At 45.8% G+C, this 20,831-nt stretch overlaps 1 protein-coding gene across 1 annotated transcript; it reads right to left on the reverse strand.

Moving 5' to 3' along the window:
* Positions 1-271: 271 nt before the first annotated feature.
* Positions 272-19,482, reverse strand: AAR2 (AAR2 splicing factor; the record flags this gene model as incomplete). Its single annotated transcript, XM_080716602.1, has 3 exons — positions 18,723-19,482; positions 14,868-15,097; positions 272-439 (listed from the first exon to the last, which is right to left on the reverse strand). The coding sequence occupies exons 1-3, from the start codon at positions 19,477-19,479 to the stop codon at positions 272-274; spliced, it is 1,155 nt and encodes a 384-aa protein (XP_080572728.1). The 5' UTR covers positions 19,480-19,482.
* Between the last annotated feature and the right edge of the window lie 1,349 nt (positions 19,483-20,831).

Genomic DNA, 20,831 nt, shown 5'->3' on the forward strand with positions numbered 1-20,831 from the left:
GGCAGCTCTCTTCCAGGAGCTTCTGCGAGAGCCTGTCAGTTGGCATCAGGGTTGGGCTGATAGGGAACCCACAAGTGTGCTTTCAGGACAAATGCAGTCTCTTTCTCAATGAAGGGACTTATTTATTGGTGAAGGAGGGAATTCTGGCTCCATCTTGGCAGCACCTGCGAGGACCAGTACCCTGGAGGATCCCAGGGTAGGATGTGGTGGCAGGTGAGGCCAGCGCTGCAGCCGTGCGGGAAGGGGCCTCTCATGGCTCGGGCATTTTCAGCTAGCCAGTCTCGATGCCCTCAGGGAGCTCCACCACCACCGGGGCACAGTCCTCAGGCTCTGAGGTAAAGTCCCACCGGAACTTCTTGGTCAGGTGGGCTTGGAACTTCTCAGCTTTCTTCCTCAGGGTGGCATCCACAGCAATGCTGCAGGCGGAGGAAAAGAAAACCTACGGAGAAGAGGGAAGTTACTCCTTAGAGCGAGGGGCTAAGAAAGCCGTCGAAATTTCCTCCTGGTGTTCAAGTTCTCAAGGTGGGGGATCACCTGCTGCTGGCACAGGCCCAGGACACCTGCTGTGTGCCCCAAACCAAGAAAGAAGGTCCAATCCCAGCTGAGCTGCTGAAACAGGACTAGCATGGAAAATTACCGTGCTGAGCACAAGTGCCCATGGAGCGGCCAGCGGGCCCCGCCATGGGGCTTCCCTGGGTAGTCTACGAGGCACCCGCAGCAACTTGGAGGAAGAGGCGGCAGCCGCAGCAGCCTGTGCTAAGAAGGCTGGGCACACAGCCCCCATTCAGTGGGGCAGAACAGCTCTGCTAACCTTCTACAGGAGCCAAAGACTGCCTGTGTGAGGCTTCTACCCCCTTAAAAGCTTGCTTCTTTCTTTCTTTTTTTTTGCAGGTCTGGGGATGGAACCCAGGGGCATTCTACCTGAGCTACATCCCCAACCCTCTTTTTTATTCTTTATTTTGAAACAAGGTCTCACTAAGTTGCAGAGGGCCTAAGTAGCTGAGGCTGTCCATGAACCTGTGATCCTCCTGTCAGCCTCCCAAGTACTGGGATTATAAGCATGCACTACCACATTCAGCTTTCATATTTTTAAAAAACATTTCCATTTTTCAAATTGTGGTAAAATATATATACTTGTCATTTATTTTAGTTACTTATTTTTTTGTGGTACTAGGGGTGAAACCCAGGGACTTTTCTAGCTCCTGCCACCGGCACCCCTCGGCATATACGAGCGTGACAAACGCTTGTATCAATCGGTAAGGTCCAAGGAGGCCATGCCCTGAAGAAGGAGGCATCATCTCTGGCAGAAATACTCGCTGCTCTTAGATTTCTACACTAATAAGCTCTGATGATCTAAAACAGGATCCCAAGAATTAGGACTGTGGAAGAAGTTGAGTCCATGAAAGATAAATTTTCTAGTAAAGGGCAGCCAGAATTCAGGGGCTGCAAAATTCCTTTTGGTTTTTTCCACAGGCAGGTCCTTTGATCTAAAGATTAGCTCCCAGCACCTCTCTACCAGCAGGAGAAGCTGCAAACCCACTTCTTGCCCATTTCCCAAAGAGATGCAAAACTGTCTCTGGAACCTGGGCCATTTGTTTTTCCTCTTAAGAGATGCTAATAAGCTCTTATTTGGCCTTAACAAGCCTATCCTTAGTGACTCAGCAGCAGGACAGTAAAAAACTCAAAAGTCTGCCCCAAAATCATGCATTAAAGAACAATTATAGAAATCCAATCACCTGTGTTATAATGTTTTTGCCCTGTTTCACTAACTATAAAATAAGTATTGTCTTATAGGGGATGGTGGAGCAGACAGGACCAGACAAATTTGCAATGCAGCCCATGGATCTTGATAAAGGAGGACCTGGACTAAGCCCTAGAGACAAAAAGACTCTGGAAGGATCAAAGGAGATCCTAGAAGACTGAATTTCCCCAAAACGGGCTTTGGGTGTGAACCCCCCACCTTTACAGATGCCTGCCTGTCCTGGATGCCTTTCTGGACTCCAGACCTTGCCCCCTAGGGCTCACCTGTGAGGCCAGAAACCTGATTCCAATGACAAAGGCAAAGGGGGCTGACTTTAATCACCTAGTCCCAGACTAATTTTAAACTGTGACACCATGGATCTTCTTTTATCCTGTTTATCTTGTTTACACTTAATGCCTCACTATTGTCCTTTGGTGCTTACAGGGGGTATAGGGTATAAATACTGGTGATGGAAATTAAAACATTGTCAATTGCATGGAAGGCAGTTGTCCATGTCAATTATTTCATATTTTTTCCTGGAGAGGAATCTCCACTTTTAGTGCCGTGAACAGGAACTTAAAGGAGTTTATTTCATAAAAAGGGAAAAAAATCGCTGCAGATAAGAGGCTGCAGAACTGCAATCGAAGCCCTTGTCCATCTTTCTGAGGATATCGGTCCCAAATGGACTCAGTGCCAGATTTGCCCCCCAGGACTGAGCAAGTTCGTTTCAGCAAGCTCCGGGCTATACTCCCAGGCCTATTTTCTACTTTATTTGGAAACAGGGTCTCACTATGTTGCTGAGAGCCTCACTCAGTAGCTGAGGCTGGCTTCGAACCTGCGTGATCCTCCTGTCTCAGCCTCCCAAGCGCTGGGATTACAAGCGTGCGCCACCACGCCCGACTATACTTGCCATTTAAACTTTTTTTTTTTTTTTATTGCAGTACTGGGATGGAACCCAAGAGCATTCTACCTCTGGGAGCTATACCCCCAACCCTATTTTTTATTCTTTATTTTGAAACAGGGTCTAACTGAGTTGCAGAGGGTCTTACTAAGTAGCTGAGGCTGTCCGCGAACCGCGATCCTCTGGTCTCAGCCTCCCGAATGCTGGGATTGCAAGCGTGCGCCTCCACGCCTGGCCCATTTACACCATTTTCAAGCACAATTCAGTGGTATTCAGCTCATTCACACTGTTGGGCAACCATCACCACCGTTGTCTCCAGCATTTTCCATTTCCCCAAATAAAACTCCACCCCTCCAGCACCCATTCCCCTGCTCCCCTCCCCAGCCTGGAACCTGCCCTCTGCCCTGCGCCTCTATGAACACGACTACACCATGAGAGGGATCACACAGTACTTGTCCTTGTGTTGTTGTTACTGGGGACTGAACACAGGGACATTCTACTATGCTACACACCCAGCTTTTTAAAATTCTGAAACAATGTCTAAGTTGTTGAGGTTGGCCTCAAACCTGTGATCCTCTGGTCTCAGCCTCCCAAGTACTGGTTTACAGGCATGTGCCACTGGGTCTAGTATGTGACGGTTTATTTCACTTAGCACAATGTCTACAAGGTTTATCCATGTTGTAGCATTTGTCAAAATTTTGTACCTTTCTAAAATTAAGTAATGTTCCATTATATGTGATACCACACTGTCCACTCACGATGGTCACTTGAGTTGTTCCTGCCTTTTAGGTATTTTGAATAGAGGTGCCATAAACATGATTGTTTTCAGTCTGTTTTTAATATTTTTTGGTAAAGAACCAGAAGTGAAATTATTGAACTACATGGTCCTATTGGTATTACATTGAATTTTTTTTCTTTTTTTGCGGGTCTAGCGATGCAACCCAGGGGCATTCAACCTCTGAGCTACACACTCTGCCCTATTTTTTATTCTTTATTTTGAAACCGGGTCTCACTGAGTTGCAGAGGGCCTAAGTAGCCGAGGCTGTCTGTGAACCACGATCCTCCAGTCTCAGCCTCCCGAATTCTGGGATTACAAGCGTGCGCCACCACACCCGGCTTATATTGAATTCTACAGTAGCTGTGACATTTCCTACCTCTACTGGTATAAATGGTTCCTTCTCTACAACCTGGCCAACATCTGTTATTTCTGTTTTGTTTTTGTTTCAACAGTAGCCACTTGAAGGGCATGAGGTGGTATCTCCTTGTAGGTTTAATTTGCATTTCCCTAATGATTAGTGATGTGGAACATCTTTTTATTGTTTATTGGCCATTTGTGTACTCTCTCTGGTAAAATATCCCCTCAAGTCTTTTGCCCATTTTTCAAGTTAGAGTGTTTTGTTGTTGTTGAATTGTAGTGGTTATTTATACACTCTAGGCATTTATCTCTTATATTGATGTGTTATGAATTCAGTTTCATCTAATAAAAATATGGGTGGGGAGCCAGGTGTGGTGGCACACACTTGTAAATCCCGCATTTGGGAGGCTCAGACAGGAGGATCGCAATTCATAGCCAGCCTCAGCTGCTTAGTGAGGCCCTCTGCAACTCAGTGAGACTCTGTTTCAAAATAAAGAATAAAAACTAGGGAGGGGGTGTGTGTGGCTTGGAGGTAGAATGCCCCTGGGTTCCATCCTCAGCCCCCCCCCCAATAAAGGGTGGGGACAGAACAGCAATTTTCTCCCATTCCAGATTATCTTGGATTCCAATTCCTCCCAAGAATAACAACAAACCTATTATTCTCTAGTATTCCCTTCTTCTACTATCTTACTGTTTTCAGAGAAGTTTCAGGGTATCCAATGGGATCCGTGCCAGCCCTAGCATGACACGCTAGAATGTGCAGCTTAAGGTCTGTGGAGGCTGACGGGCCAAATGCCTGGATCACATACGTCCAGAAAGGAAGGAATGGTGTTTTCCAGACAGGAGGACCACCCCACAGACAACATGAGAGCAGAAACAGCTCTGTGATCCACACCACCCTCACACCACGCTGGCCCCAACCTCGTTTGGGCAATAGGGCTCTCCGCGGCAGAATGCCAGGGACAAGCCCCACTTGCTTTTCCAGCCTTTCCGTTATCAGGAGGGGTGAGGTTCACTGTCAGTGTTTAGACATTCTGTGGCAGCAGTAGCAATGGCAGCAGGGGCACAAGTGGCAGGCTGGAAGAGGGGAGGCGCATGGTACACAATCTGGCCTCATTAACTTGGGAATCGACTAAATCTGGAGTAGGGAGTGCAGCCACGAGACGCCAGATCAATAACTAATTAGAAGCTGTGTGCTGAGAGGGCATGGGAGGCAGCGCAGGCCCCTCTGGAGGCAGCTGATGGTGCCTGCCAAGCGCACCGCTGAGCTCCTTCCAGCTACACTAGCTCTGGGCCCTGCACACTCCAGGGCCTTTTCCCTGAGGTGGTGGGGGCTGCTTGGCTGAGTAAAAAGCTTCCTTCCATGTCCCCCTCTCTTGCACAGTACACTGCGCTATTTCTCTGCAGACCCTCCTCTCCAGCCTCAGGAGCAGCTGTGTAAACACGCTGACGGCCTCCTCTGTGCACACGTGCCTCCCCTCCGCCTCACCTAGGTAGTTTCTACTAGTGAGCCAGGCTCGGCTCGACACCACTGCCTGGGCTGCCCGCACTGCTGAGGGCAGGCAGGGTGCTCCTCTGTGCTCTCCAAGGCCCAGGGTTACCTCCACTCGGCCTCAACCTCAGGAAGGTAACTGTGGATGTCTCTAAGAGAGAGGAGCAGCTCAAAGCAGCAACTCTTTCACACCTGCAGTCCACACTCCTGGGGATCTGACTCATAAAAGGAACCGATTAGCTGGATGTGGCAGTGCACACCTATGATCCCAGTACTTTGAAGACTGAGATTAGAGGACTGTAGGTTCAAGAATAGACTTGGCAATCAGAAAGACCCTCAACAACTTAGTGAGATCCTGTTTTAAAATAAGAAACAAAAGGAGGTGGGAGGCTGGGTGCACATGCTTGCAATCCCAGCATTCCGGAGGCTGAGACAGGATGACGGCGCTTTGCGGACAGCCTCATCTACTTAATGACCTCCACAACTCAGTGAGACTCTGTTTCAAAATAAAGAAAATAAAATAGGGCTGGGGTGTAGTTCAGAGGTAGAATGCCCCTGGGTTCCATCCCCAGTACCACTTGAAAGAAAGAAAGAAAGGAAGGAAGGAAGGAAGAAAGAAAGGGGGTGGGGGTGTAGCTCAGAAGTAGAATGCCCCTGGGTTTAATCCCCAGTATAAATAAATAAATAATAAATGAATGAATAAGGAGGTTGTATCCATCAAATATGTAATGAACGAAAAAATAAAGATAGGCAGGTGTGGTGGTGCATGCTTGTAATCCCAGTACATAGAAGGCTGAGACAGGAGGATCACAGGTTTGAGGCCAGCCTCAGCAACTTAGTAAGGCCCTCTGCAACTTAGTGAGACCCTGTTTCAAAATAAAATAGGGCTGGAGTATAGCTCAGAGGTAGAAAGTCCCTGGGTTCCATTCTCAGTAACACACACACACACACACACACACACACACACACACACACACACACACCGAGTGAAGATGACCATAGGTTTGAGGAAAATCCACTTTTGGTTCTTTTTTTTTCTTTTTTGGTGGTACTGGGGTTCCTGGAAGCCCTTCTACCTCCGGGCTACACTCCCAGACCTATTTTATATTTTATTTGGAAACAGGGTCTCTTAAGCCAGCGTGGCTGGCTTCGAACCTGCGCGATCCTCCTACTTTTGGTTCTTTTGCATAAAGCCAAATAACTGCTCAATAATTATACGATGGTGGTGAAGAGAAGTCCACCCTGGGAGAAGACATCTTGCCCCTGAAGGCTGCTGGTTCCCAAGCTACCCCTATGACACTCCCCTTGTAAAGGCCCAGTGTAAAGCAAGCTCCAGTCTCTAATCCTCAGAATTGTATTGAAGCCTCCCTGTGGCATTTCTCACTGTGCTTGCATCACAGTGGTCTGCCCTGAAGAGTGGGAATGCGTCCTAATTACCTGTGTGTGTGTGTGTGTGTGTGTGTGTGCGCGCGCGCGCACGCACGCGTGTGTGCACATGTAGTACTAGGGATTGAACCCAGGGGCATTCTATCTCCAAGCTATATCTCCAGCTCAATTTTTTTTTTTTTTTTTTTTTTTTTTTTGCCATACTGGGGGTGGAATCCAGAAGCACTATACCTCCTAGCTACACCTCCAGCCCTATTTGTCAGTCTTTTTTTTAAGTTTTGAAACAGGGTCTCACTGAGTTGCGAAGGACCTCACTAAGTAGCTGAGGCTGTTTGCAAATGGCGATCTTCCGGTCTCCACCTCCCGAATGCTGAGATTACAAGTGTGTGCCACCAGCCCCGGCTTTCCAGCTCTATTTTATTCTTTATTTTGAAACAGGGTCTCACTAAGTTGCAGAGGGCCTCACAAGTTGCTGAGGCTGGCTGTGAACTAGAGATTCTCCTATCTCAGCCTAATTATCAATATGTGCCCAACAGCATACCCCCAGGGCTGGCATAGAATTAGTGCCCAGAACGCTCAGAGAGTAAGACAAAGACTCAGGATTGCCCTGCATCTGGCAGTGGCTGGAAGTGAGAGGCGAGAACAGCTGGGTGCAGTCACCATTCACCACAAACGTGCCTGAGAGTAAAATCAACCACAGTGGGCACAACAGAAGGCTTTGGTCTAATACACAAGGCTTCTAATTTGAAAACTGCTTGGTCCTTTTAAAAGAAATTGTCAATTCAATCTTTACTACAAACCTGGCAGGTAGGAGGACGGGAAATTACTACTCCTATTGTAAGGACGAGGACACTAGGTGTGCTATGTCACGCAGTGATAAACGCTAGGGGAGAGCCAGTCTGAGTAGGCCTATCTCAATTTAATCCTTTCCCCTACCAAGACCTTCCTTTGTCTTGACAAAAATTAAATGTGTCCTTGATATTTAATTTTCAGCACTGCCCAGTGGGGCACCTGCGAGGTGATTCTGGAACTGTCTTTTCTATGGGCCTCCAGAAAACAGGGCACAGCCCACGTCGACTTTAAAAATATATATATATCTTCACTGAGGTATAATTAAATCCACTTTTTTTTTTTTTTTTTTTTTAAAGAGGGATACTGGGGCTTGAATTGGGAGACAGGGTCTTGCTAAGTTGCTGAGGCTGGCCTGGGACCTGCAATCCTCCTATCTCAGCCTCCCAAGTACTGGGACTACGGTCAATGCGTCACCATGCCCAGCTCCACCCACAGTTTTACACTGTTCAATTCATTTGGACAAATGTACATAGCCCTCCGACACCATGTGATTTACAGTCTGGGCCCATGTGGATTTCTGTAGCCATCGCCAGTCGGGATTTAGAACAGGTTCAGCTGCTCCCAAACCACCGGGTACTCTCCCTGAGCAGGGACATTTGCCTCTCACTCCTCGCTCCTAGCAGCTGCTGATATATTTTTGACCCTAGAGTTTCATAAACTTTGTATTTTAAAAAATAATTCTGAAAGATGCTTACATTCTGATTCTTTATTTTCAGATTAATTTTATGCCTTTTTAAGAAAACTCAGTAATGATCTGGTGATTGTATTCACTAAGATGAAATCAAGTAAACATTTTCTAACATTACTGAAAAATGATCTTAATTTGGACAGATTAATTCTAGGTATTTAAAAAGTACTTCTGACATAGGATGGTCAGATTTTGCAAATTCATTTATCTAAAATAAAAAGCATACCAATGGGTGTTTTCTTCAAATGCAAAAGAGGATCAATTTTAAATCATTAAGTATACTATAAAATTTTACATTACTTGATTTATTAATATGAAAGCTCTTTCTCTTTAGCCCAAGTTAAATAAATTGACTTCAGTCAGGTCACCTTGAGAAATTCAAAACATCAAGTTCCTATTCTGGGGCTAGGCCCCAGATCCAAGGGATCTGTAGACATTTACTAATTGTTTTCAATACTCAAATGATGATTTGATTTAGAATGAAACTAGCCAGAAGCTGAACATTTTATTCCCAACTACAGCAGAAGTGGTATTAAAAGCAAGACTGCTGTAGCTGGGCGTGGCGGTGCATACCTGTCATCCCTGTACTTGGGAGACTGAGACAGGAGGATTGCAGTTTTGAGGCTAGCCTCAGCAACTTGGTGAGACTCTTTCAAAATAAAAAAATAAAAAGGGTTGTGTTATAGCTTAGAGGTAGAAAGTCCCAGGTTCAACCCCAGTACCAAAAAACAAAAAAAAAAAAACCAAAAAAAAACAAAAAAAAAACCCACAAGACTAGCACTTGCCAGTGATGACCGGGAAGGGGAGGGCAGTGGGAATCATGTCCCTGAGGTCAGCTCAGAGGATTTGGCATATTTCATCTGGGGAGCCCACCACAGGCTCTGGAATCCAAAGCTCAGCCTTATCATACACTAGCTCTGTAATCGAGGATAAGATCATGCAGCCTCTCAGCCTGTTTCCTCATCTGTACAATGGGACTGTGAGCCCAACTTCTGGCACTGCTGTGAGGGTGCACACTAAGCCTGCAAAAGTGACAGGAGGCGCAGGAGTAGGCAGGCAAACCCGTCACAGCTGACGCTAGGGTAAAAACACTGTAGATCTCTCTGTCAGAGTCAATGTTTTCCTTAAGAGTTGCAGACAGGGACGCCAGCATCCCAAATATTGGCATAGCCCGAAGCTAGAAAGCATCCATGGCCGACAGTGACGAAAAAACCAGGTTACATGACTATATGCCTAATGCTGTGCAACCAGCAAAAAGAATCCTTATTTTGTACATGACTCTAACGTACTACTATTAAATTCAGATAATCCCTTCACTGGCTTTAAACAAATTATGGTGATTTAAGTTACTTTAAATAAAAGATAAAACTGCACCTATTTTTATAAAATGAGTAATTTTTATACAAACTAAATCCAAGGGATTTGTAAAAAACCAGAGGTATCTACACAAAAGTACCTCACACGGGAAAGTTAGGGGAAAAAATAATGGCTGAGGCCATTGTGGGGCTGATTTTATCCATGCTAATGTGGCTCTCTTCAATGTCGTTTAAGTGCGTACACATGCAAACACCAGTCCCTCTCCATGGGCAGTGGCCATTTAAGCTCCTGAGTAAGGAAGCCAGCTCCACTTACTTGACTACCTGGGGCGAGCAGGCTGCTGGCAGAGAAAAGGCTTTTATGGCTGATTCATTCATCACAAACACCCTGAATGAGTGCCTCTGTGTGGAGGACGAACTCTCACTGCCAAGGCGGCAGCAACGCGACTGTTACGGTTTGAGTACAGAATGCCCCCTGGAAAAGCTCATGTACTGGCGAGGTAAAATCTTCAGAGGTGAAATAATTAAATCAGGCCTCTAATCTCATTAGTGGAAAATCCACTGCAGGGTCAAGAATCTGACTGGATTTCCCAGGTGGTAACTTACACAGGTGGGGTATGGCTGGAGGAGCTTTGGGGACTGAAGCTGCCTGGTCACTTCCTGTCTGCTTCCAGACATTATGACATGCGAATGGCCTTCTCTACCACATGCCGTGCTGCTGCAGTTTGCATCTTGGAGCCAGCCAGCTACGCACTGAAACCTACCAGACTGTGAGCCCCAACGAACCCTCTGTCCTCTAAATTGTGCTTGCAAGATATTTTGGTCTCGGCAATGAAAAAAGTTAATTAAAACACTCTCCATTAAAGGAAAAGAAAGTTTGCAATGCTCTTGTCCCCATTTTGACTTCTGAAATATCAACCACCTCTTAAGCTCATGGTTAAATGCCCCCTTCACAAAAAGCCACTTCTGACCCTCTGTCCCTCAAACCCTGCTCCCCCTCAGAATCACCATTCCCTTTTCGTACTCCCAATGCCCTTGATCGACTTCATTGTTCACACATTTATGTCGCCACAGGCACTATATACTTTTTCATCTAACAACCACCAAAAACAAAAAGATAAGTGATAGACCGTGATTAGCTGTTGAAAATAAAAATTGGCCTTGTGTGTAAAAAGCGCTCACAGTTTGGTGGGAGAGACAGGAGAAAATACATTAATTTTAGGAAGCACAACCCATGCAACATACTGGCGACAAGTACAAAGCAGGCCAAGTGTATGGAAGGGGACAGAGAGGAGGGCTGGCTTCAGAGAGGCCTCCCTGCAAGATGAACAAGCTCACAGGCAGCAGAGGGACACGCAGGTTCAGTCCAGAGGGCAGGAAACAGGAGTGCCGAGTTTCAGCTGTGCAGAATGAAAAGGTCCTAGAGATCTTCTGGATAACATTATGCTTGCAGTTAATAATATTGTACCGAACACTTAAAAATCTGCTAAAAGAAGAACTCTCAGGTTATATATATTTTAATAATAATAAAAAAGGCTGCACCGGGTATGGTATGCACTTGTATTCCCAGCTACGTGGGAAGCTGAGGCAGGAGGACCACCTGAGCCCAGGAATTCAAAGCCAGCCTGAGCAACAGTGAGACCCATCTCTTAAAAGGAAGAAGCAGGAAACAGCATGGCCTGTCTGGGATCTATGAGGGGACCACTGACACTAGGCTGGTGGGAGAGGAAGGAAAATCTGGACAAGAGGATAAGAGCCACATGAGAATGACCCTTGTGACCAGCATCTGGACTTAACTGGGCAGTGAGAAGTCACAGAGGAATAGTATCAGAGCTCTGCTACGCAACGACTCACGTGGCACTGTGGGAGGTGAGTGGGTGAGATCGCATGGAGGCTGATAAACTGATGCCTTGAGACCAAAAGGCCTGAGCCGGGGCGATGGTGCAGGGGCAGCACTACCTTCCAAACACCACTATCTAGAGTTACTTGGTCATTTCATTTATTTACTTTCCCATTAAAATACAAGTTCCCGTGAGGGATTCTCTTCTAGTTATAATCCTATTTCTAAAACAGAGCCTTGTATACATAGCAGGTGCTCAGTCACACCCACTAAATCCACGAACAAGTCATCTGTCAGCAGGAAGTTGTATCAGACTTGCTCAAAAACATCTGCTGAAGCCAGGCGTGGTGGTGCACACCTGTTATCTCTGTACTCAGGAGGGCTACAGGTTCAAGGACAGCCTCAGCAAGGGTTGAGACTTTCAGCAACCTAGCAAAACCCTATTTCAAAACAAAAAATAAATGAGAATGCCCCTCAGTTTTAATCCCTGGTACCACATATACCCAAAAAACTACTGATGTGCTTTTTTTAAAGGCACATGTCCTTGATTTTTCTAAATAACATTATCAAAGCTGGACGTGGTGGTACATGTTTGTAATCCCAGTATTTGGGAGGCTGACACAGGAGGATCTGAGTTTGCAACCAGGCTCAGCTACTTGGTGAGGCCCTCTGTAACTTAGACCTTGTTTCAAAATAAAAAATAAATAGCGCTGGAAGTGTAGCTTGGAGGTAAAATGTCCCTGGGTTCAATCCCCAATACCACAAAATGAATAAATAAAGTCATCAAATTTTCTTAGTGAAAAGCCTAAACATAATTTTTTAATCTTTTTTTTTTTTTTTGGTGTGTGTGTGTGTGTGTGTGTGTGTGTGTGTGTGTGTGGTACTAATGATTGAAACCATGGGCAATATACCTCTGAGCTACACCCCCAGCCCTATTTTATTTTTTATTTTGAGACAGGGTCTCATTGAGTTGTAGAGGGCCTAAGTGGCTGAAGCTGGCTGCAAATCTGTGATCTTCCAGTCTCAGCCTCCCAAGTACTGAGATTATAGGTGTGTGCCACTACACCTCGCCCAAAGAGATAATTTTTCTTACCATCAACCTTGCACAACCCACCTGGGCACCTAGCAAACCAGCAGGGCCCTTCTGCTTTGTAAATCACTGCTGGCAACAAAGCCTCAGCGAGGCGCGCTCAGCAGAGGCTGTGCTGAGGACGGTCAGGATGGCCAGTGCCACCGTGGGCCTCGCGACTCGCTCCGCAGTGCCTGCTCACGTCACTGAAGGGAGGCATGACACCACTTCCTGGCTGCGGCCACTGCCTAGAATAAGTTAGCAGGCTGACTGTATCCTCAAGCTGCTCTGCAACCAGTAACAGGGGCGGGGGTCCCCATAGAGGAGGAATAAAGAAATTCAGTAACTATTATGCCAAGAACCAATAAGAGGGCAGTTTTATAATTCTTCTGAAGTCGAATACACCAGGCCTGAGTCATGAGCCGATTGACTCTATCTCTATGGTCTTCACATATCCTCCAACTGCCAGAGTTTCCAGTCAGCTATACTTACAGGGACTCTTCCAACAGCATGTTCGTTTTAGAAACGTGTCCTATCCTCTGAGAAAGTATCCCCACTAATGTCAATCAGAAGTCTTTCTGGGAGATCCACATTGTATTTAGTAGATTTGAGCACAAGCGCTAAATCAAGTCTCAAGTCGGTATATAAATCCTGACTTCTGCTTACCAGCTAAGTAATCTTAGGTAAATAACTGAACCTTTCTGAGTTTGTTTTTTCATTTGTAAAATGAAAATAATCTCCTCTGCCTTACAGGGTTCCAGACAGATTAAATGAGGGAACCCATACAATGTGGTAAATACAGTCCCTGACACCCAGCAAGCAGTAATGAATGCTGGTTTCTATCCTCACTCTGGAAGGCATGGGAGGCAAGTGAGAGCCACCTTGTACGGAGCAGGCCACAGGGGTCTCACACACGAGAAAGCAAGCAGCCTGAGGGAAGAAAAAGTAGAAAATGACAGCCAGCCACTTCTGCCCCTCTATACTTGAGGACGCTACAAAATGTGAGTGACGGAGGCCGCCCCAAGTACATAAGGAAGCCAATCCGTTTGCAAAGGGAGGAAACAGCACAGGATGAAGACTGTAAGCTCTTTGATGCTTCTTCCCTAATTACCACTCATAATGAAAATTTAATTGCCAAGTTAAAAGCAAATTTCACTTTTTCTGTCAGAGAATCTCTGCAGAAACTAGCACATTTTGTTTGAACAGGAAATCAAAGTTACTTTAATGCCTAAATGAGATCTAAGGAGCTGCAGATGTTTCACTGGGAATAACAAGCTTCAAAACTCTGCCCTACTGGGCCGCAGCAACTCACGGCTACAGGGAGAAAGAAAGCTGTTTTGAGCTGATGCTCTGGTTTGGCTGTGGTTTGTTCTCCAAAGGCCCGTGTGTTGAAAAACTGCCCCCAATGTGGCGATGTTAACAGGTGGGGCCTACTGGGAGGTCCTTAGGTCAATAGGATAGCGCCACTGGAGAGGATTAATGTAGTTCTCGCAAGAGGGTTGTTATAAAAGAACAAGGCTAGCCATGTCCCAGATGCTCCTCCTATCTGGATGTAATCTCTTCCTGCACATGACCTTGCCATGATGTCATCTGTTGACAGGCACTCACCAGGGGCCAAACCAATGAGGTTTCTCCATCTTAAACCTTCAGTCTCCAAAACCATGAGCTAATAAGCTTTTCTCCATTAGTAGTCTGCCTTGGGTATTTTATTATAATGGTGAAAAGATGACTAAACACCTGAGTAACCAAAAGGGGTGAAGGAGGTTCAACTCTCCAGTACCCCAGTGTTGGGACTTGTGGGAGGGATGGGACAAGGTGGTAGAGACAGGGTCTCTGATTTAGAGGGAGCTTAGAACGGAGTACGAGAGAACCAGCAAACATCTCAAGATTAAGAAATGCAGCTAGCCATGGTGGCACATGTTTGTAATCTCAGTACCTAGGCTGCGATAGGGGAATCACACATTCGCGGCCAGCTTCAGCAACTTAGGGAGGCCCTCTGGAACTTAGGGAGACCCTGTTTAAAAAAAAAAAAAGAAGAAGCTGGGCGTGGTGGCATACACTTGTAATTCCAGTACTTGAGAGGCTGAGACAGGAGAATCACAGACTCACTGCCAGCCTCAGCTACTTAGTGAGGTCCTCTGTGACTTAGTGAGACCCTGTTTGAAAACAAAGAATAAAAAATAGGGCTGGGATATAGCTCAGAGGTAGAGTGCCTCTGAGTTCAATCTCCAGTGCCAAAAAAAAAAAAAAAAAAAGGATTGGGAGTGTTGCTCAGAGGTAGATTTCCCCGGGTTCAATCCCTAGCACCAAAAAAAAAAAAAAAAAAAAGTAGAAAAAGCAATTAAGCAGCCTTCAGCCAAGGGAAAAAAAAAAAGATAACCATCTGGAAGGGTGCTTTCACACCCTTGCCTTCATGACCCACATGAGTATCAATGAAGACAGCTCACCTGTAAGGTGTTAGTGAGGAAGTTGTCTTGGGACACAATGTCCACAAAGAAGTCCGCAGGGATCTCACCAAGCTGGTGGTACAGGATGGAGATGAGGTTGATGTACAAGGTGTGGTGCTTCGCCATGGCTGCCTCTGACCGGCAGAGGAGGTTCAGAAGCCGCTTCCAGTGCTCAAATGCCTCGTACACGCTGCCCAGCAGGAAGCACACAAAGGCAAACTGGAGTTCACCTAAGAGGAGCAGAGAGAGGTCATCCTGAGAGTGATCAGGAAAAGCAGCTGACTCCGCCCTCCATGCTTCTCAAGGTCCTGTTCCACTGGACCTCAGCAACAGGGGCCTTTGAGCCTTGTCACGCCGGCAGGGCCTAACTTGGACTTGGTACCTAGTAGGTGCTCAGTAAATGTTTGCTGAACTGCTATAAATTCAAGCCACTGGACATCAAACTGTGGCTCTATAAAATCAAACTAAAAAAGTTTTCCTAATATTTGTCTGGTATTTTATTTTTATGAGTGTGGTACTGGGGACCAAATCCAGGGGGCACTCTACCACTGAGCTAGACCTCAGCCCTTTTTATTTTTCATTTGAAAATATGGTCTTGCTAAGTTGCTGCGCCAGGTTTCAGACTTGTATCCTCCTGTCTAAACTTCCAAGTACAGAGATGAAGGGCATGAGTCATAATCCCCAGTTTGCCTAGAATTTTAAGTTTATAAAATGTGTCCATTTACATAATGCCCACTGGATCCCACATCTGGCTGCCCACAATTATTAAGGAGCATATTAAAAGTTCAGCTGTCCAAGCCTTGCCCTCAGACTGTTGTTGAGTCAATTTTCTAGCCGAGGATTTCTAACTCTACCAAGCTCACCAGAGGACTGACAGCGATGACCCAGCTCCAGGTCAGGCACAGGCATCCACCACGCAACCTTCAGCCCGGCCTCACAAGGTGGTCAGGGAAGGCATCATGCCCCCGTCTTCTACAAGGTCACGGGCTTGCCTGAGATTGCATGCTAATGCTTTGTAATAGAAAACAAAGAAAAAGACTCCCTACTGGGTTGTAATACTTTTAGCAGTTCCCAGAACAAGAAAACTCCTGAGTACTTATTCCAGGGCCAACCCGCCAGTCAGCTTGTGTTTATTTAATCACAGAGCTCTGATTTAATCTCTAGGAGGAGTTTGGTAGCTAAGAGCAAGGGCTCTGGAGCCCAGCTGCCCAGATTCAAATCTTGGGTCTACCACTTTAGCAGCTATTTGACGTTAGGCAGGTTAGTTAATCTATTTATGCCTCAATTTCCTTATTTGAGAGTTGCAGTGAAAATTAAATATAGTGCATGAAAAACATTTAGCATAAAATTTGACACAAAGCAGAACTCAGAAAGTATTAGTAGCTGGGTGTGGTGGTGCACGCCTGTAATCCCAGTGCTTGGGAGGCTGAGACAGGATAATCATAGGTTCAAGATCAGCCTCTGAAACCTAGTGAGACTCTCAGCAATCTAGGGAGACTCTGTTGTGTGTGTGTGTGTGTGTGTGTGTGTGTGTGTGTGTGTGTGTGTTTGCGGGTCTGGGGATGGAACCTAGAGGCATTTGACCTCCGGGCTACACCCCCTGCCCTATATTTTATTATTCTTATTTTGAAACCAGGTCTCACTGAGTTGCAAAGGGCCTCACTAAGTAGCTGAGGCTGTCTGCAAACCACAATCTTCTAGTCTCAGCCTCCCGAATGCTGGGATTACAAGTGTACGTCACCACACCTGGCTTTTATAACAAAAAAAAAAAGGGCCAGGAGGTAGAATGACTTTGGGTTCAATCACCAGCACCCCCCCCACACACACACACACACAAAGTGTTATTTACTATTCCCAATTTCCACTGATGCCTGTCTCACACATCCACAGGTGGTGATCCACAGGCAAGCAACCAGAGCTCTGGCTGGAAGAGACACTGTGGACGACCAGAGAAAGCCTTTCTCTCTGGCTTCAAAGGCAGCTATAAACTTAATGAGAAGTACATACATGTGGACCATAAAAAATAGATTAGTATACCACAAAATGCCTCCTTAATGCACAGTGCTTGATCTGTCCACCTTCAGAGACCTGGAAAACTAGCTTCCTGTTCCCAAGCTTGTAGAACCAAGTCTGATTTGTGTGAAGTCACCTGGTCTAGATGTTCTGGATGTTTGACCAATATTTTCAAAATTTGGTAAAATGTTCTTGGTATAATGATTTACTCCTCAAGTTGTCTTTACTTGGTTAATCTCTGAAACTAAGTATTAACTTATTCCTTGCATTTAGGCCATTTATTTATATTTGTGCATTTCCACCCAGCTGCAGTGGTACACACCTATAATTCCAGTACTTGGAAAGCAGAGACAGGAGGATCACAGGTCCAAGGCCAGCACACAGTAACTTAGCAAGACTTTGTTCCAAAATGAAAACTGTGGGAAGGAGGGCTGGGGTGTAGCAAAACCTCTCCTGGTAAAATGCATAACAGGGCTCAACAATTTTAACCCTAAATAAATGAGTACACACAGGATGTTCATTAGTCCACAGTTATGAAAGAAGGAAAAAAAAGAACATTTTAAAGGTTCATCAACACAGAACTGCTTCAGTAACTATGGAACACTAAATAGCCACTTTTCAGGGTGACCCTTTCACTGACACGGAAAACATTTACATTATAGTAGGTTGCAAAAAAATATTCTTAAAAACACCTTTATAAGTTATATAAACACGTAAACATGTAATTGGGGTTTTTTGGAACTGGGGATTGAACCTAGGGGCTCTACCTCTGAGCTATCCCCCAGCCCTATTTTTTATTCTTTATTTTGAAACAGAGTCTAAGTTGTGAAGGGCCTAAGTAGCTGAAGCTGGATGAGAACCCAGATCCTCCTGTCTCAGCCTCCTAAGTACTGGGATTATAAGCAGGTACCACCACATCCAGCTAATAATTGAATTTTTAAAAGCTTAAAATATAGAGAAATAGAGGAAAGACTGAAATGAAATAGAAAAATGTAGAGAAAAAAGAAGAAAAGTAAATATACCAAAATGTGAAAATGGTTACTTGTAGGTAGTAGGATTTCCGGTAAACTTATTTTCTATGATGAACATGTATTCTTTTATAAGTAAGGAAAACAATAAAAACTGCACCAAAATAAAAATCACTGTCCTAGTCTTAAACCAGTAGTAGAGAGACCAACATCTTGTGTGTGTGTATGTGCGTGTGTGTGCGTGCGTGTGTGTGCATGTGGTATTGTGGTATTAGGGATTGAACCCAGGGGCATTCTACCTCCCAGCTACACTCTCAGCCCTATTTTATTCTTTATTTTGAAACAGGGTCTCACTAAGTTGCACAGGGCCTAAGTGGTTGAAGCTGGCCTTGAGCCTGTGATCCTCCTGTTTCAGCTTCCTGAGTACTGGGATTACAAACCTGCGCCACCTCACCTGGCGAGACCAACATTTTAAGGGACTCAGGAGCAAACTAAGGTGGCAGGTAGGGGCTCAGGAGCCCTGGGCCCTGATTTCAGTCTATTATGCCAACCAAATCTTTTCCCTCTAAAGGGTTAGGCTCTACGAGTGGTTCCCAAACACAGGGTTATCTGTAGGTTTACCCAGGATGCCTATCAGACAGACAGCCAGACAGACAGCCAAATTGCTGGAGCCCTACTCCAGATCTGATGACTCAAAATCTCCAGGGGTTAAGGGTAAAGATACACCTGTACCTTAACAAGTATGCTAGGTGAGTCTGCCTCCTAGATGGGTTTAGGAATCACTGATCTAGAAAACCCAGATATACCCATTATTCTAAAACTCCCCTACTAACATCCTCCCTTTGGCCCGTTCCCAAAAAGTATTGCTCCTCACCCAGCACATCCTGGGGGTTGCTGGGGAACTGCTTGCTGAGCACGGTTTCCAGAGCATAGCTCAGGTCCATACTGTGCCTGGTTATCTCTGCCGGTGTCGCACCTGCCGGGAACATCTGCGTGGGCAGCTCTGAGAAGCGGATCTCTGTCCCGGCTTTGGGCTTCATCTCAGGGAGCCGGGCCAGGCCCTCTTGGTAGCTTTTGCACTCAGTGCCGCAGCGGGGAAGATTCTGCCCCACACGGTCCTTGGTGTGCCTCATAGAGAGGACAGGCAGCACGTCTGAGAAGGCACAGATCTGCCGGCTCTCGGGCTGCAGCTTCTCCACTGTGGCCTCGCTGACGAAGCTGGTGAGTGAGATCCATTTCTTGAGCGTGTCATATGGGTATGGTCCCAGAAACTGGTCCAGCTCTGGAAGATTGGCCCTCATGGCTTCCACTTCGGCCTCTGGGGCGGGGGACAAGTCTACCTCTTCCCGAACCGCATTCCAGCGCAGGACTGTCAGTCCCCGCTGCTGGAGGCTGAGGAAGAACCCTGTGCGAGGGCCAACCTCCCTGGGATTGGCCTTGTCCACAGAGCTGTAGTGAAGGAAATGGATGCCCGGCGGGATCATCTTCACACCCCGGAATTTGGGCCCCACTTCCCAGGAGTTGTAGTCAATACCAAACTCTGTCCCCTTGGGCATATTCAGGATGACCACAGTGGCCCCTTCGAAGAAGAGGTGCTTGGCTAACTCAGGATCCATCTGCATGGTAGCCATGGGGCCAGTGGCGAGCAATCAAAAGGAGAACCCGTCTTCCTTATCTCCAAGAACAGCTGAAAAAGAAAAAAGAGTTCATCAGAACTTGGGGAAGGCTGCTTCCTTTGCTGAGCTGTCTCTATGCACCAAATATTGAATTAGACTCTGGAACAGCTATCTCCTTTAATCCTCATGGCAATCTAGCATCTGTTTTATAGATGAGGAAAAGAGGAGCAGTGAGAAGAGAATTTCTGTGCTTTGAATTAAGGAGCAAGAATACTCACTTTGTAGCTAGAAAGATACCAGGTAAAAACAATATGCTTAAGATCACACAAAGCCCTAATTAAAACCTACATTCTTGGCCAGGTGTGGTGACACATGCCTGAAATTCTAGTACTTGGGAGGCTGAGACAGGAAGCTCACAGATTCGAGGACAGCCTCAGCAAATAGTGAGACTCTCATCAACTTAGCGAGACCTTGTTTCAAAATAAAATAGTAAAATAGGGTTAGGGGTGTACCTCAGAGGTAGAATGCCCCTGAATTCAATCTCCAGCACCACAAAAACAAAACAAAACAAAACTATGTTCTTGGCCCTGCAGGCAATTGGGGCTTGTTTAGGGGGGTGTTTGTTTTGAACCCAGGGGCTTTCTATCACTGGACTACACTTCTAGTTCTTGTTTTAGTTTTTATTTTTGAAACAGGGTCTCACTAAGTTAGCACACAATGGCCCGCACTTCTGATTCTCCTAGCTTAGCCTCCAAAGTACTGAAACTACAGGCCTGCGCCAACATATCCAGCTGGGCTTTTTTTTTTTTTTTTTTTCAGTACTGAGGATGGAACCCAGGGGCATTCTACCTCTGAGCTACACCCAAGCCCTATTTTTTAATTCTCTATTTAGAAACAGACTCTCACTGAGTTGCAAAGGACAGCTGAGGCTGTCTGCAGACCACTATCTTCCAGTGTCAGCCTCCCAAATGCTGGGATTACAAGCGTGCGCCACCGCGCCCGGCTTCCAGCTGGGATATTTTTATTGCCCACTCTTAGGATCTGTTCTCATGAGTCTCTCCCACAACAGAGGATGAGGGTGGTAAAAGCTTGCTTAGTTCATTCTAAACTAAAATTATGTCAAAATCTTCTTAAGCTGTAATTCTGCCTGAAACCTGTCACTGGAGAGAACCAGAAGATTTGGAAGGACGATTAAATCAAGTACGCATCTAATTTCCCATCAGCCTCGACAATTCACAGAAGGTTTGAGGAGTGAAGAGGTTTTTAAATCACAAATCCCCCTTTTAAATTTTTGGTGGTACTAGGATTAAACCCAGGGGCATTCTACCTCCAAATTAACTCCCAGCCCTATTTTATTTTTTGTTTAG

This window comes from Muscardinus avellanarius (assembly GCF_963383645.1).
Source record: "Muscardinus avellanarius genome assembly, chromosome: 19".
NCBI lineage: Eukaryota > Metazoa > Chordata > Mammalia > Rodentia > Gliridae > Muscardinus > Muscardinus avellanarius.